At 41.1% G+C, this 13494-nt stretch overlaps 1 protein-coding gene across 3 annotated transcripts in view; it reads left to right on the top strand.

The window, feature by feature from the left end:
* Positions 1-3940, top strand: part of ZCCHC7 (zinc finger CCHC-type containing 7) — a 106091-nt gene extending 102151 nt beyond the window's left edge. For all 3 annotated transcript variants that reach the window (XM_026038087.1, XM_026038085.1, XM_026038086.1), the window contains 2 exons: positions 2025-2142; positions 2714-3940. In XM_026038087.1, the coding sequence (XP_025893872.1) occupies positions 2025-2142; positions 2714-3162 (567 nt within the window). In that variant the 3' untranslated portion in view covers positions 3163-3940. The remainder of the gene's footprint in view (positions 1-2024; positions 2143-2713) is intronic.
* The last annotated feature ends 9554 nt before the right edge of the window (positions 3941-13494 follow it).

Raw genomic sequence — 13494 nt, 5'->3', positions numbered from 1 at the left:
GCCAATCAAACAGAAAATTTCTCTTGTGGCTTGATAGCAGGCTATGCTATCCATCCTCTGTGTGATACCTCCAGTGCTAAAGAATGCCCCGAGAGTATTTAACAGTACAAAGTGTATGGCAGTAGTGGCAGCTTACTTGAGAGGAAAGGATACAGAAAAGTGTATTTTGGACATTGCTGAATTGATTTGTTTCACTGAAGTGAAGTTAAAAAGAGAGAAATAGTGCTGATTTGGTGGCATGTGCATTTCATTTACTAGGACTTTTCTATCAGCATATTAACCAAGTGAAAAATAGTGAAAGGTCCTTGCCTATAAAACAAGCGCTAGACTTAGTGCAACACCTGTGATGTTGTGATACGAAACATCAAGTTTGACAGGTATCAAACAGAGATAAGCATGGCTTTACATACTCCTATGTAAAGCAGATCCATGTTGCTTTCAATAACCTATTTTAAATGTTTAAGGGTAATGTCTTTCTTCAATATACTGAGACAATATTTTGTCCTGTCTAAAAGCTTCTCTTAGATTCTGCTCATCTGAAGCATAGATGTTTCAAATGTCATATTTCTGCTGTGCTTTTCTGCCCTCTTAAATCTGAGAGAATTAAATGGAGAAATTGTGGGAGGTAAAATAAATTTATTTGGGGGAAATTCTAAGTATTTAAGCTCCTTAGGTGTAAAATCCCATTGGCCTTCCTAGATATCCCTAAGCTCCACCCCGGAGCATGGAGGAGTGCTTACTGAGAATGGCATCTGGTGCAGAGTAGTGTTAAATGGCCCCTCCTAGCTCTCTTTCAGCCTGATACTGCAGTCATGAAAAGGCTGCAGGCAGAGACCTAGATAAATTCCAGCTATAAGCTGCATTATTCCAGTGCTCTCCCTTGACTGTGTGGAGACAATCTTTTTGGTCCCTAACTAACAACATTTCTGATACTATGTTTGAAAACAAGAAAGAAGAAAAGGTAGAATATGGAGGGAAAAGTAATGCCTAAAACCTCTAAAAGTTAGAGGTACGGTATGGAAGAAGTAACAAGTGCAGGAGAGAAAGCTGATTAGCCTATGGTGTAAGCAGCAGGGTGAGTGAAAGCTCTTGAGAGTTTTTACTACAAGGCCCAGAGTTCAGTAGATTTGGTCAATGTCCGAGAAGTAGAAAAGTATTGGGAAACTGAACAACTAATAAGCAATTTGCAAGGAAAGCAAATTATCAATTAATATCACATGGAAAAAGAGCAGTATCCTACCAAGCATCACAGGTTTTGTTAGCCTGCCCCACAAGGCATGGTGAACAAATAGTAGTGAAGAAATCTGTATTATTGGTTCAAGTACTTGAGAAATAAGCTCACATACCCATGATTTAAACCATTCACACCTCTTCCTCTTAGGTTTGCATAGGAAAATGTTCTGCAGGATTTGTTTTGTTCTTTTGTTTTGTTCTGCATCTAAGAGAAAACTGTGTATGGTCAGACATAGAACTGGTATCAGATGAGCTACATGGGGATGCTGCAGTCTGTATCTGGTCTTCACTTATATTTTCTCCTCCAGCCCTTTGAATCTGCCACCTTTCAGCACATAGAGTTCCCTCAAATGATCCAGGTTAAAAAAGGTCCTTTACATGAAGAAGTATCAGTCTTTTGACAAGTTAGGGTTACTGCCCATACAAGTAGTTGTGCTGGGAGACTGGAGGGGGCAGTAAGAAGCAGCTAAAGCAGGAAAGGTTTGAACCTGGCTCCGTTGCAGACAGTGCAGCAGCCAGGTTGAGTCTGGCATTTGCATTGTGTTCACCTAGGTTTATTCCTCTTTTTTGAGTGCTACATATCTGTCATAATAAAGGGGAAATATGAGATTCCTTTGCTGTGCTGTAAGAGAACTGTGATTTAGCTCATTTAATGCGTATGGAAATGTGTATAGGTGTGTATTTCTATATATAGAAAATATTATTGGAAATAAATTGCAAAATCTGATACTTTTCCTTTGCCTGAGAGTCATAATTTGGCTATATCTAATGACTTGAAATGTGTTTTGCAGGAGTGTTCAGAGAGGCGGATGCATGGGAGCGTTTTCCCTGCTTCCCCATTTATCTACTACTATGATGATGAATATGACATCAAGAGGAGAGCTAACAGACTAAAAAGGAAGGTTGAAGGTACAGTGTGTTGAGAGATAGCTCTTGCCTGCCTCTCATTTCTTCAAAATACTTGCTTCTGTGCTTGCTATCTTTTGAAATACTGTAGGATTATTTTCTTGTGTTGAGAAAAGGGATTTGAAAAGGTAGTCTACAGTTAGTAAAAGACTTATGACTTTATCCTTTCCTGTCTATTTATTGTTTCAGAAACACTGTACAGGCACTGTCAGATGTTTTCATTCAAAAATTCATTGATATTAAAATGGCTGTACACAGGCAACAGGAGGATTAAACTCTAATGTGCTTGGATACCAGCCTGTTGACAAAAAAATAATAGTAATAATGATAAAAAAAAAAGCGCTGTGAAAGAATCTTTAATCTGAGTAAACAAGTTGCTTTCCTATCTCCATAACATAAGGAAGTCTTTGATAGCTCAGACACATGCTCTAGGTGACCCTGCATGAGCAGGGGAGTTGGACTAGATGACCTCTGAGGTCCCTTCCAACCTTAAGCATTCTGTGATTCTCTGTTTCTGTGACACTGGGTTTCATGTTTGTGGGTGAGTACTGAAATAAGCTGTCCTGTTTTACAGAACTGCAAGAGGCTGGCCTTTTGCCAATACATCTGGAGAGCCCATGGAAGAAAGAAAAGCATGTGGAACACAGCCATAAGAAAAAGAAAAAACCTTGGAAAGAGCATGGTAAACACCATAAAGATGACAAGTGTCTTAAAAAGACTAAGAAGTCTCGGACAGATAAACCCAAAGCAAAGAAGCACAGAAATGAGGCCGAAAGGGGCCATGGGATGGAGGAGGACTTTCCTAGAGGGCATAAAAAGCATGCATCAAAGAGTGGCAAAAAATGTCACAAGTCAGTTCTCCAGGCACATGGCAGCAAGAAAGAATATGTCCAAGAAATTTTGGAAGCAGCTAAAAGGAAAAAAAAAAGGAAAAAGCACAAGGACAGTAGTCCCAGTATTGATGAGGATTTATTTCTTATTAAACAGAGAAAAAAGAAGTCTAAACAGAAATCCATCTGCTAACAAAAAAGTAGACAGTCATGTCATTTAGTAGCTCTGCCTATTGTTTGTTTTTATCCCTCTTACAACACATACAGTTTTAAATATACTTTTGAATCCCAGTTTAAATGTACTTTATTCTCTGTTTCCAAAAGAGTATTCATGAACATGGCATTTCTAACTTACTTAATAGGAAGTATTTAATGTCCTTGGGTGGAATGACTACATTTTGGGGGCAGTTGCAGGTTAGGCTATAAGTTTATTTTACTTTCCTATAGTGGGAGAGGGGCCTTTGTTGGTTATTTGGTAGAATTTTATTCCTTAACAGGTGAGATGTTCCTTTATCTGTCAAAGTGGGAACTATTGTTAGGCAAATGTGATTCCTTTTACAGCTGAAATTGCAGGAGAACTTTTACTTTAGGAGGAGTCACAGTAGAGGGAAAGGAGCCTACTTCTAAAATAATTCTAGTCAGACCTCAATGGAATGCCAGGAATTGCTTTTTCATTTCTCTCCCTCTTGGAGGATGTTGTCAATTTGTTATCTTGCACTTTGGGACATGATAGTCTCTTACCTTGCAGTCTGATATGGTGCAATGGATCCATCACAAGCATCAGTATCAGATACCTTTCCAGTATCAAGTGCAAATGAGGCTCTGAGGGAGCCCAGTCCTTGTCTTTGCTGGCTATAAACACAGCAGGTAAAATGAGTTAAGAATGTGGAACAGACACTCAAGTTTACATCTTGATAGGCTGGGTTTTGCATAGTGTGAAATTTGTTTTTAAAGACAAAAGCTATGTAGCAATATAGCAGAACATGAAAATGTGTTTGATTCCAGGCATACTATGCTAAAATTTAATAATTTAATTTTTTTAAGACAGTTATTTTTGTACTATGGGATTAAACAACTACATTGTTAAAAGCTTTCTAAGAATAAATGGTTGTTCAAAGGAACGGCTCAAATAAAATTTCATTTTAGGGTTATCCAAAACTGCAGATTTATTCTGTATTTTCTTACATTCTCTAGCAGAACTATCAAAGAAAACACAGCTTTTCTGTCATGTGTTGAAACTATATCAATTCTAACAAAAGATTTTCTGTTTTTTAATAGAATATAGTCTACACTATAAATACTTTTTATAGAGTATATGTTATAGATGCTTTTAGTACAATAGAGATGGTAATAGCACATTTGCATAAAGTCACATGTTCTCTTCCAGTTCTTCCTCAAAAAATGGATTTAGCTACTGCTATATGTTGAAATTGGAATGTGATCATAACCTGTGGAATTGTGTGTGTATCTCAGTAGGGGAAATCTACAGAATATCTAAACTGGAAAAAATCAAGGCATAGTTCTGCCAGCAGAATTTCACACTGGTGCTCTCCTAATTCACTCTTTTTTTTTTTTTTTGCTTGAAAAGGCACCAGTGTGAACACTGGGATTTTGCAGATCATATCACTTCATCTCAGAAAAGTAGAACAAGGAATGGAGCTAAATCAATATATACTTGCGAACCTGATGTCCACATTCATTTAAGCATGTCATTGTTGGCAGCTGAACTGCTTTTTGCTTAACTTGGTGGAATACTTAATGGAAAACATCATTATCAAGAAAGTAAATCACTTTTAGCCCTAATTCAATTTTTAATGCCACTAAAGACTTCCCCCTAACATGGGAACTTGTCTTTCTCTATATTTGCTGGTTTTACCACATTTTTTTTTAATCAATACATGGTTCTGTTTGAACAAAAAGTCTTCATTAGTTTATGGTGGGCCTACCAAGAGCTTAGAAGATGTAAAAAGAATAAAATTGTGGCCTTATTCTCTGCACTGCACAGTGGGGGTTTAAGAACTGGTCTATTCTCCCTGTCTCCCTGAATGAAGTACTATCCTCCCTGCTCCCTCCCTAAATACTGAAACTGCAGTAATTTCAAAGATGTCCAAGAGGACCAAGGAAAAACTGAAATCTACAGTAATGTCTGGCAGAGAGAGAGACTGGAGTCCACAGTCAGTTTCTGAGGTGTTCTAAGGATGACATATGTCATGAAGGAACAGGGACAAAACAGTCCCTTTTAGTGGCTTTTAGTCACTTTGGCACTTTAGTCACTTTAAGCACTATAAGTCACTTTAAGAAAGGTCGAAAGAGCCTTTTTTTTTTGCCTTTTTTTTTGTTTGTTTGTTTTAACTACATGGATAACATGCGCTGGAGAGCTCCTCCATGGAGTCCTCTACAACCCCTATTTCTCAATGTCCTCACCCCTACATTCAGCTCAATATTTTTCAGGGAACCCACCAGAAAGTGAAAGGTGCAACACATTCCTCATTTGGCCATTAAATGATATTTCCAGTGTGATGGTGCTGTATTTGGAGGTCTAGCCAATGTGAGGGGAAACATCAGTAATGCAAAAGTGATGCGGATGGAAACACTCAGCACAGAAAAGTATTAACAACATAAATTGTGCTAGTGATGGACCTTTTGGATGACTGATAAATGATAGCTGCTGTGCTTAATAGGTGCGAAAGTCGTTTAAATTGTCTATATGCAGTTTTGAATTATATTCTGATATGAAAGGAGTGAGAATTTCTCCTAACACTTAAGACATTTGAGTCTTGTGATAGGAGTTACATGAGCTGAGAGTCCACAGTGAACTCTTTTTTAGATAGCAATTCAGCCAGTTCCATTTTACTTTGAACTCTTCTACTGATATTTCTCAAATCCTTTTGTGTTGACAAGCACAAAAACAAGTAATATAAGTTCTCCTGGGAAAGATGATAGTGGGAAGTTAGAGCAAGTTGGGTGACTTGTACAAGTGCTTGTATGTATCCCCGGAAGCCTGGCTGCGTAATGTGATTTCTCTCTGTCACCTGTGGTGAATACTGCAAGCACCACATCATGTGTTTGTGAAGGTAACTGCAGAGAGGCCTTTCCTCTCTGCCGTTAGATACCGTTTCACAGGTATCTAACCTGGCTTTTCTTCTGATGTGTTTATTACTTCTGTTTGCAAGACTGAGTAAAGCACAGAGAGAGAGCAGAATGTTAGGGATGATGGAAAGAAAAAAAAAAATAATAAAAAATAACAGCAAGATCGGGAAGCAGATGGAAGCTGAATGGAAGAACTTTTCTCTTCCAGACTTGGAATTTACTGCCTGCATGTCACTCTGCAGTAGTTACCAAGCACAAGATGAGGCAGCAAAACTGTGGTAAGAGAAGCAGATCGTATACCAAGAGATAAAAAGGATTAGTCCAGTTAGGTCATTGCAGATGACCTAAGATCTCAGCTCAAATACTGTCTTAATCCCAGTCACTGCACTTTAAGACATAGCAAATTTGCCAAAGAGTGCCCAGAAGAAGTTCAGAGAATCAGAGTTCAGACAATGCATTTAGCAATTGAAAGGCATAAGCCTGTCTTCTTGATTGTTCGAGTGTTTATAAAGAAAAGCAGGTGGTAAATAAGATGTGATGAAAGGGTTGAAGGACAACAGGCTCCCAAGAGAGGTTGTGGAGTCTCCTTCTCTGGAGCTCTTCAAAACCCGCTTGGACGCAGCCTGTGCCTCATGCTTTGGGTGACCCTATGTGAGCAGGGGGTTTGGACTGGATGACCTCTAGAGATCCCTTCCAACCTTAAGGATTCTATGATTCTACGACAAGTTTAAATTACAGCAAGAAAGATAAAGGCAAGACACTGAGACAAAAGTCTTTAAAATGCTAAAAATAGCAGAGGATGAGTGAGTTCTCTGAAGAGGTCATGATCCCTATCGATGTCAGTTTAAAAGAACAGCAGAACAAAACTTTGCCAAAGATGACCATGCAGAAGTTCTTCTCCTCTGTGGTCTCTCTGAGAAGATCTGTCCTTCGGTCCCATCTGTCTGAAGAATGTCCTGCTCTGCTGTGGTTCAGAGTATAGGTGAGTATGTCACACAGCCAGGCACTGCTACAATGAAGGGCATTAAAAACAGCCTATTATGATCTCAGAGGGATATTAGATTGTCTTCTCATTTCCTTGCATGGGATGGTGTTTAAGTGCCCTGGCTTAGTGTCTCACACAGGATAACCACTGCACTGAAATGCAGCTTTAGAAGCTTCCTGCACATGGAGAGCTTGGCCCTTCTCACACATTGGGAAAGTGAGGTACAGCAAGACAGAAACGATTTGTCTTTTGTCAGACTGCAGAGCTGTAGCAGAATCCCTTTCCATAGCCCAGCTGAGAAGAAGGGTTCCTGCTCTGATGGATGCTATATACACACAGCCTTTGAGCAATTTGTGCCCTGCAAATCCACTTGCTTAGCTGTTGGAGAACCAGGATCACTTGTGTCTGTCTCAGGAATGTCTTTGACTGTCATGTAGGACTCTTCTCAACAGGTTTCTTTCCTGTGGCGCTTTAAATTGTTTGAATTCAGCATTAGAAGGCTGTCATTGCTAGTGTATGCCGCCTTATAAACAAGTTTTTTCTCTAGGAGCAAATGACTATTGCAGAACTCATTGTAAAAATAATAACGTTGATCATGATTCTGTATTGGATAGGAAAATGACCCACAGAGCAGATCTACTTCCTACCAGCAAAAAAATAATCACATTAGTTACTATGCAAAAAAGCCCTGCAGTGAAATCCTGCTGTAGGCCTGGTTGCTTGCAGACTGAGTCAGTTTCACCAAGCTCAACTTTATTCTATTAAACAAAAACGTTTCTCAGCCTGTCATTCCTCCCACCTGCTATTTTTTTCTTCCTTCAAAGAACTGTCAGTCTTTACTCCAGAGATGCCTGGGACTGAAAAACATGCTTATCCCAGGAGAGGATGGTGTCTCAAGGTCACAGTTGATGTGCATTGGTGAAGCAGCATGAGGGAACCTACACTGCGTGAATAAATAAAGGGCTGTAACTCAGCCTAGGCTATATGGAAGAGACAAGATGGGTGGATCATGAGGTCAGAGTCTTGTTTAGTAATGGGGGCAGCTATCCCAAGAGTGCAGAGGGGAGAAGAGAGGATTCAGGAATTGAAGCTATCATTTGTTGCAGCCACTACACAGCAAGGTTGGAGATGGAGTGAATACTATAATTTGAAGTTTACATATTTGCAGTGTATTGGGAGAAGCATTAAATGGCTCGTTGTAATACACTGGAACACAGGGCTGGCTTCTCTTTAAAGCTTTCTTTTCTCTGAAGTCTACCTTAAGAAAAAGGAAAAACAGTGCATATGTTATGATAGCATCATCTCCTAGAAAAGCCACTTAGCAAGTGCTGTTTGAATTACACAGCTGCACTCTACTGAGCACTGACCAACATCTAGGATGACTGCAGTCACTTCTTGCGTGCTAACAAGGGCTGCTTATGCCTAATTCACTGATGCTTTCCTCTCCGTACGACACAGAAGTGGAAGCCATATCATGAGGGAGGCACCAGACAAGAGCTGCTAAAGGCAGAGTTCCACTTCAAGGCCTTTCCTAGTCGAGTGTTCCAGAGGTGCTGGATTCCGCGCTGTCCTGTGGAGCAGTGCTGCATCCCTCTGGGCTGGCATTGCCCCTCCAGCAGCACCGCAGAGCAGCACTATGTACCCTGGCCTGGTAACGGACCTGGCTCTCCAGACTGACATCTCATTTGTCGGAAGGTCAGCATGTCCCCTCTGCTCTACCTCTGCCATGGATGAGGATCTGTCAGAAAGGAGATTTTGGGACAGTTTTTCCAGACCTTTTGGAAGAGCAGGAAATCACCATCAGCAGCAGCAGATGCACAAGGAACTACTCAGCTCTTGTTAACAGAGCACAGCCAAACAAGCAGTCATTCAGTCATTCAGTCCTAAAAGAGCAATGGTGGCCCAACGCTTGCAGAGTGGTTAGTACTGTTGTACTACAGTGTTAATCAGGAGAACAGCAGCTTGCTGGGTGGGATGCATCACTGGATCCTTGACCCATTAACAGCTTCAGGTAATAGCGTACACATTGTGAGGCAGGAAAAAAAATAGCCATGATGAAGTGAACCTTTCATGCTGTGAAAGGTGGCTGTGGCCACCTAAACTGGCAAGCTTGGGAAAAAAGAACCCAATCCATACAACTGCTACAGTCCATGGTTCATAAATACAGGGAAGAAATAGACTACATCATCTGAGCACATGCAGCCCCAAGGCATAGCGCAGCTCTTCCAGCTTTTACTTTTTTTTCCATGGACCTGACATTTGGATGTGTTCACTGACACAGAAGCAGACTTCCAGACAGTTACAGCTGGCTGTGACACTGCATGGTGTGACAGCCAGTAATTGCACTTTTTTGCATTGCAAAATGATTATTAGCACCTCAGTTCATTATCAAAGCAAATTTAATTTTTCAGTGTAGAGGAGCCATTTGTATTTATAAAGGAAACATTGTTGATATAACCAGAAAAAATTAATTCATGACAAATGTAAGGAAAATTAATAGTCTTTAACCAGGACAATATTTGACTGTGTCTAATTGTGCTTTGCCAGGTAAAGTACACTATCTCTTAAAAGTCCTGACAGGCACTCTAGCAAAAGCATTTTACGCTTCTGATGAAACTGGCTATTAAACTTTTTTTTTTTTAATTAACTTTGTACCAATCTACTAAAATGATTTTAAAATATTGTGGAAACTCAGAATTCTCTAGTGTATTTCTGCATTGGCAGAGTGTACATTCTGGAAGGGCTTGTTTAATCCAAACCCAGTCAAGCAGGGAAAAAAAAAAAAAGAGAGAGAGAGAGGGAAAGAAAAGTAAGAGAAAGGAGAAAACACCAATGATAGTGGAAGTCAAATGTACTGTAGGGGTCAGGTTCAGCATAGACACAGTGATACCGGTGGTATTTTATTGAGACAGGGTTCCAATCAAGACTTTTATCTTCTGCAGTCCTGGTCTGTCCTAGGGCTCCTACAGGATCTGTGGAACCCCTCTCATGAGGAGCCTTCAGGGTTTTGTAAGGATGCAATTGTGGCCTCTCTACAGCAAAGAGCTTGCCTTCGAGGAAGACACTAGAACTGGCAGGAATGCATGGGAAGATGTACAGATTTTTCCTTTTCAAGGTAGTCTTTCTTATCTAACTGGAGTAAATACTTACCTTGATAAGCACAATTTAGAAAGAATCTGCTTCCAGTTTCATAGGTCCCATGTTCATAGAAAACTCTGTAACAGCCACATATTGTGCACTTTCGGCACCAATATGTGCTGTAGCACTTTTTTAGCTAACCATGTCCCAATGCATTGCAAGCATAAAAGAGCACAAATCCTTCATGTGTTTCACCAGAGATCTCAGGAGGATTGGCAGATGTGGCAGGGAATGGGTAGGAGGAAATCTCACAGATGCAGATAGAAACCTTCTTTTCCATGCAGAAGTGTTCTGAAGAAAACCTGCATACACATAACACTTGGACGGCTTGCTTATGACTGAGAACAAGCCTGAACGAGGCTTAAATACCTCAGAACAACAGAGATCAGGTTCCTGCCTAGTTCTGCAAGGATTAACAGACAGTGCACCCAACTCATGGGCCTTTGTAACACCAGGGGTTCTCCAACCCTTTCCCATGAGTAGAGCAAAGGCAATATCAACAGCACAAGCAGAGTGGCATTTCTTGCATGAAGTAATCTTCACTGCAAGTGGAACAGGAGTGCAAATTCCCCATGACTGAGTACTAGGTCTTTGATAGTTTTTACATTACAATTCAAAACAGACCTCTCTTCAGAGAAGCATTTTCCAGTGCCATTATTTTTACTAGGGGCTGTAAATCTATCAAGATCTTAACAATTAAGGAGTGGATCTAGACTTACAGAGCTCAGTGGATTTAAGGTGAGCCTTCAGAGCTCTTCCTCTCCTTGTCCTTTCATGTGTTGGTGCAGCCAGAGAAGAGTGTCTTCAGTCTTTCAATCTCCCACTGGCACTGTATTTCATAGGGTTTCACATCTCGGTGCCTAGGGGAGATTTCAAGCATTTCATCTACTCAGAGCAACCAGATGGAACTGCCATGATAAAGCAGCCCTACAAGTATCTTGGCTTCCCCAAAATGGCATGGCAGAAAGCACTGTGGTGGGAACAGATCACCTGACCAGAAGCGCTTGGCTTCACTTACCTGGCACTGCCTGTAAGTGCTAATACTGTCCTTTGTGCACTCAGTGAGGTGGACTATCAAAGGGGCATTGAGACCCAGCGAGGCTTCATCAGTGGCTGAGCTAAGGGCAACCCATAGTTGAAGCCTCCTGGAGCTGTGAGACCAAAATGACAATGTTCTGAGCAGAGCTTTGCCATATACTGGTGCCACAGGGGCTGCTTCTTGTCAGTCTGGAGCAACAGAACATCTAGACCTTCCCCCTAGCAGTACTTCTTCCAAGGCTGCAGCATGCGTAGTCAAGCTGCCCCCTTCAGCAAAATGCTTGTTGAGAAGGATTTGGCTGAAGAAACTTTCAAAGACATTGCATTAACAGCTGCCTTTCTCTCAAAGAAGAGCGTGGTCTCTGCCCCTTTAGCTACATTAGAACAGTCATTCCCATCCCTTCCCTTGTGTCTTCTCTTCACTCCTGTACAGATAGACTCCGCCTTTCAGTTTACCATTGCATATAGTTACAGTTTCACTGAGGTCTCTTTAGGACAGCTTGGAAATGCTCTGTCTTTTTAACTCAGCTTGCCAATTTGAAGTCAATTTGCATTGCATAATTATTTTCAATTAAGTGATAACAATCCTGTTCTGAACAGAAATAATCGTGTCCAAAGGCCAAGCAGTTTATTCTGTCTCAGAGATGAGGCTGCAGCTTTGCAAAGACACACAACAGATTCAGTACCTTTATCATCTGAGCAGAGCTGAAGGGTATGACTTCATGGCCAGGGAGGGTTAAACAAAACTCCATGTACTTCCAATCTTCTTAAAGTGGCCTACCTGTGTAACCAGCTCAAACTCCAAGTTCTTCATAGAATGAGAGTGAATCAGAGAATAAGCTTGGAAGAGACCTTTGGATATTGCCTAGTACAACTCCCCCATCCCTGCATAAGCAGGGACACCTGAAGCACGTTACACCGAATCATGTCCAGGCAGGTTTTAAGTATCTCCAGAGAAGAAGAGTTTTACAGGAGCTACTGAGAAAATGAGTTTGGCACCCTGAAACGAATAACCCCATGCACCAAGACAAGTTGGGGTTTGTCCTTCTGGAGAGCAACTCTACAGACAAGGACTCAGTGTACTACAAACTGATTTGGACAACCTCTAGGCAACCTCTTCCAATTTTTCCACATGTTCCAACAGGACTTCCTGGCTTCAGTTTGTGGGTGTTGCCTCTTGTCCTATCATTAGCCACCACTGAAAAGAGTCTGTACCCATTCTTTTGACACAATCCCTTCAGGCATTTGTACACATTGGTAAGATCTCCTCTCCTTCTCCAGGATGAGCAGGCACAGCTCTCTTGGTCTCTCCTGATAGGACAAATGCTGCAGTCCCCTAATCTCTGTAGCCCCATGTTGGACTCTCTCCAGTAGCTCCAGATCCATCTTGTACTGGGAAGTACGGAATTAGACATGATACTCCAGATGTGACCTACCAGGGCTGAGGAAACAGAAAGGATCACATCCCTCCACCTGCTGGTAACATTCTTCCTAACGCTTCCCAGGATATCATTGGCCTCTTGGCCACAATGGGAAATTGCCGTCAGTCTGTAATCCATCAAGTCCTTGTCTGCACAGCTGCTCTCTAGAAGGTCAAACCCCAACCTGTCCTTGTGCATGGGGTTATTCCTCCCTAGGTGCAAGAATTTATTTTCTCAGTAGCTCCTGTAAAAAAAATGAATGCTGCTACAGTAAAAAAAAAAAAAAAAAAAAAAAAAAGGATCCAAGGTTGGACATATATCTAGCTTGGATGAACTAGTTCAGCACTACAAATATAACTCTGCCCAAGGCAAGCCCAGGACTGACAAAGGATTCTTGCAGCAGATCAACAAGTCCAATTTTTATTGTCCTGCAACCTCCTTCTCCTTTCTTTAGCATTCAGAGTCACGCTCAAGGGACTACAGCACATAGCAGACACCTCTACAGTGAAGTAGTTCTCTTATCTGTATGTTGTATTCAACATGCTGAGGAGACAGACTGAAAGTTCTGGGGGAGACAGTTGTAAGCACACAAATTTCTATAGCGTACTTTGATTTTGCTCAATGCTCAATCAATTTTCCTTCCTTCCTTCCTTCCTTCCTTCCTTCCTTCCTTCCTTCCTTCCTTCCTTCCTTCCTTCCTTCCTTCCTTCCTTCCTTCCTTCTTTCTCTCTCTCTTTCTCTCTCTCTTTCTCTCTCTCTCTTTCTTTCTTTCTTTCTTTCTTTCTTTCTTTCTTTCTTTCTTTCTTTCTTTCTTTCTTTCTTTCTTTCTTTCTTTCTTTCTTTCTTTCTTTCT

The sequence above is a fragment of the Nothoprocta perdicaria genome, unplaced genomic scaffold (genome assembly GCF_003342845.1).
Source record: "Nothoprocta perdicaria isolate Ctin4 unplaced genomic scaffold, notPer1 scaffold_200, whole genome shotgun sequence".
Lineage (NCBI taxonomy): Eukaryota > Metazoa > Chordata > Aves > Tinamiformes > Tinamidae > Nothoprocta > Nothoprocta perdicaria.
This window is presented reverse-complemented; position numbering and strand designations above follow the sequence as displayed.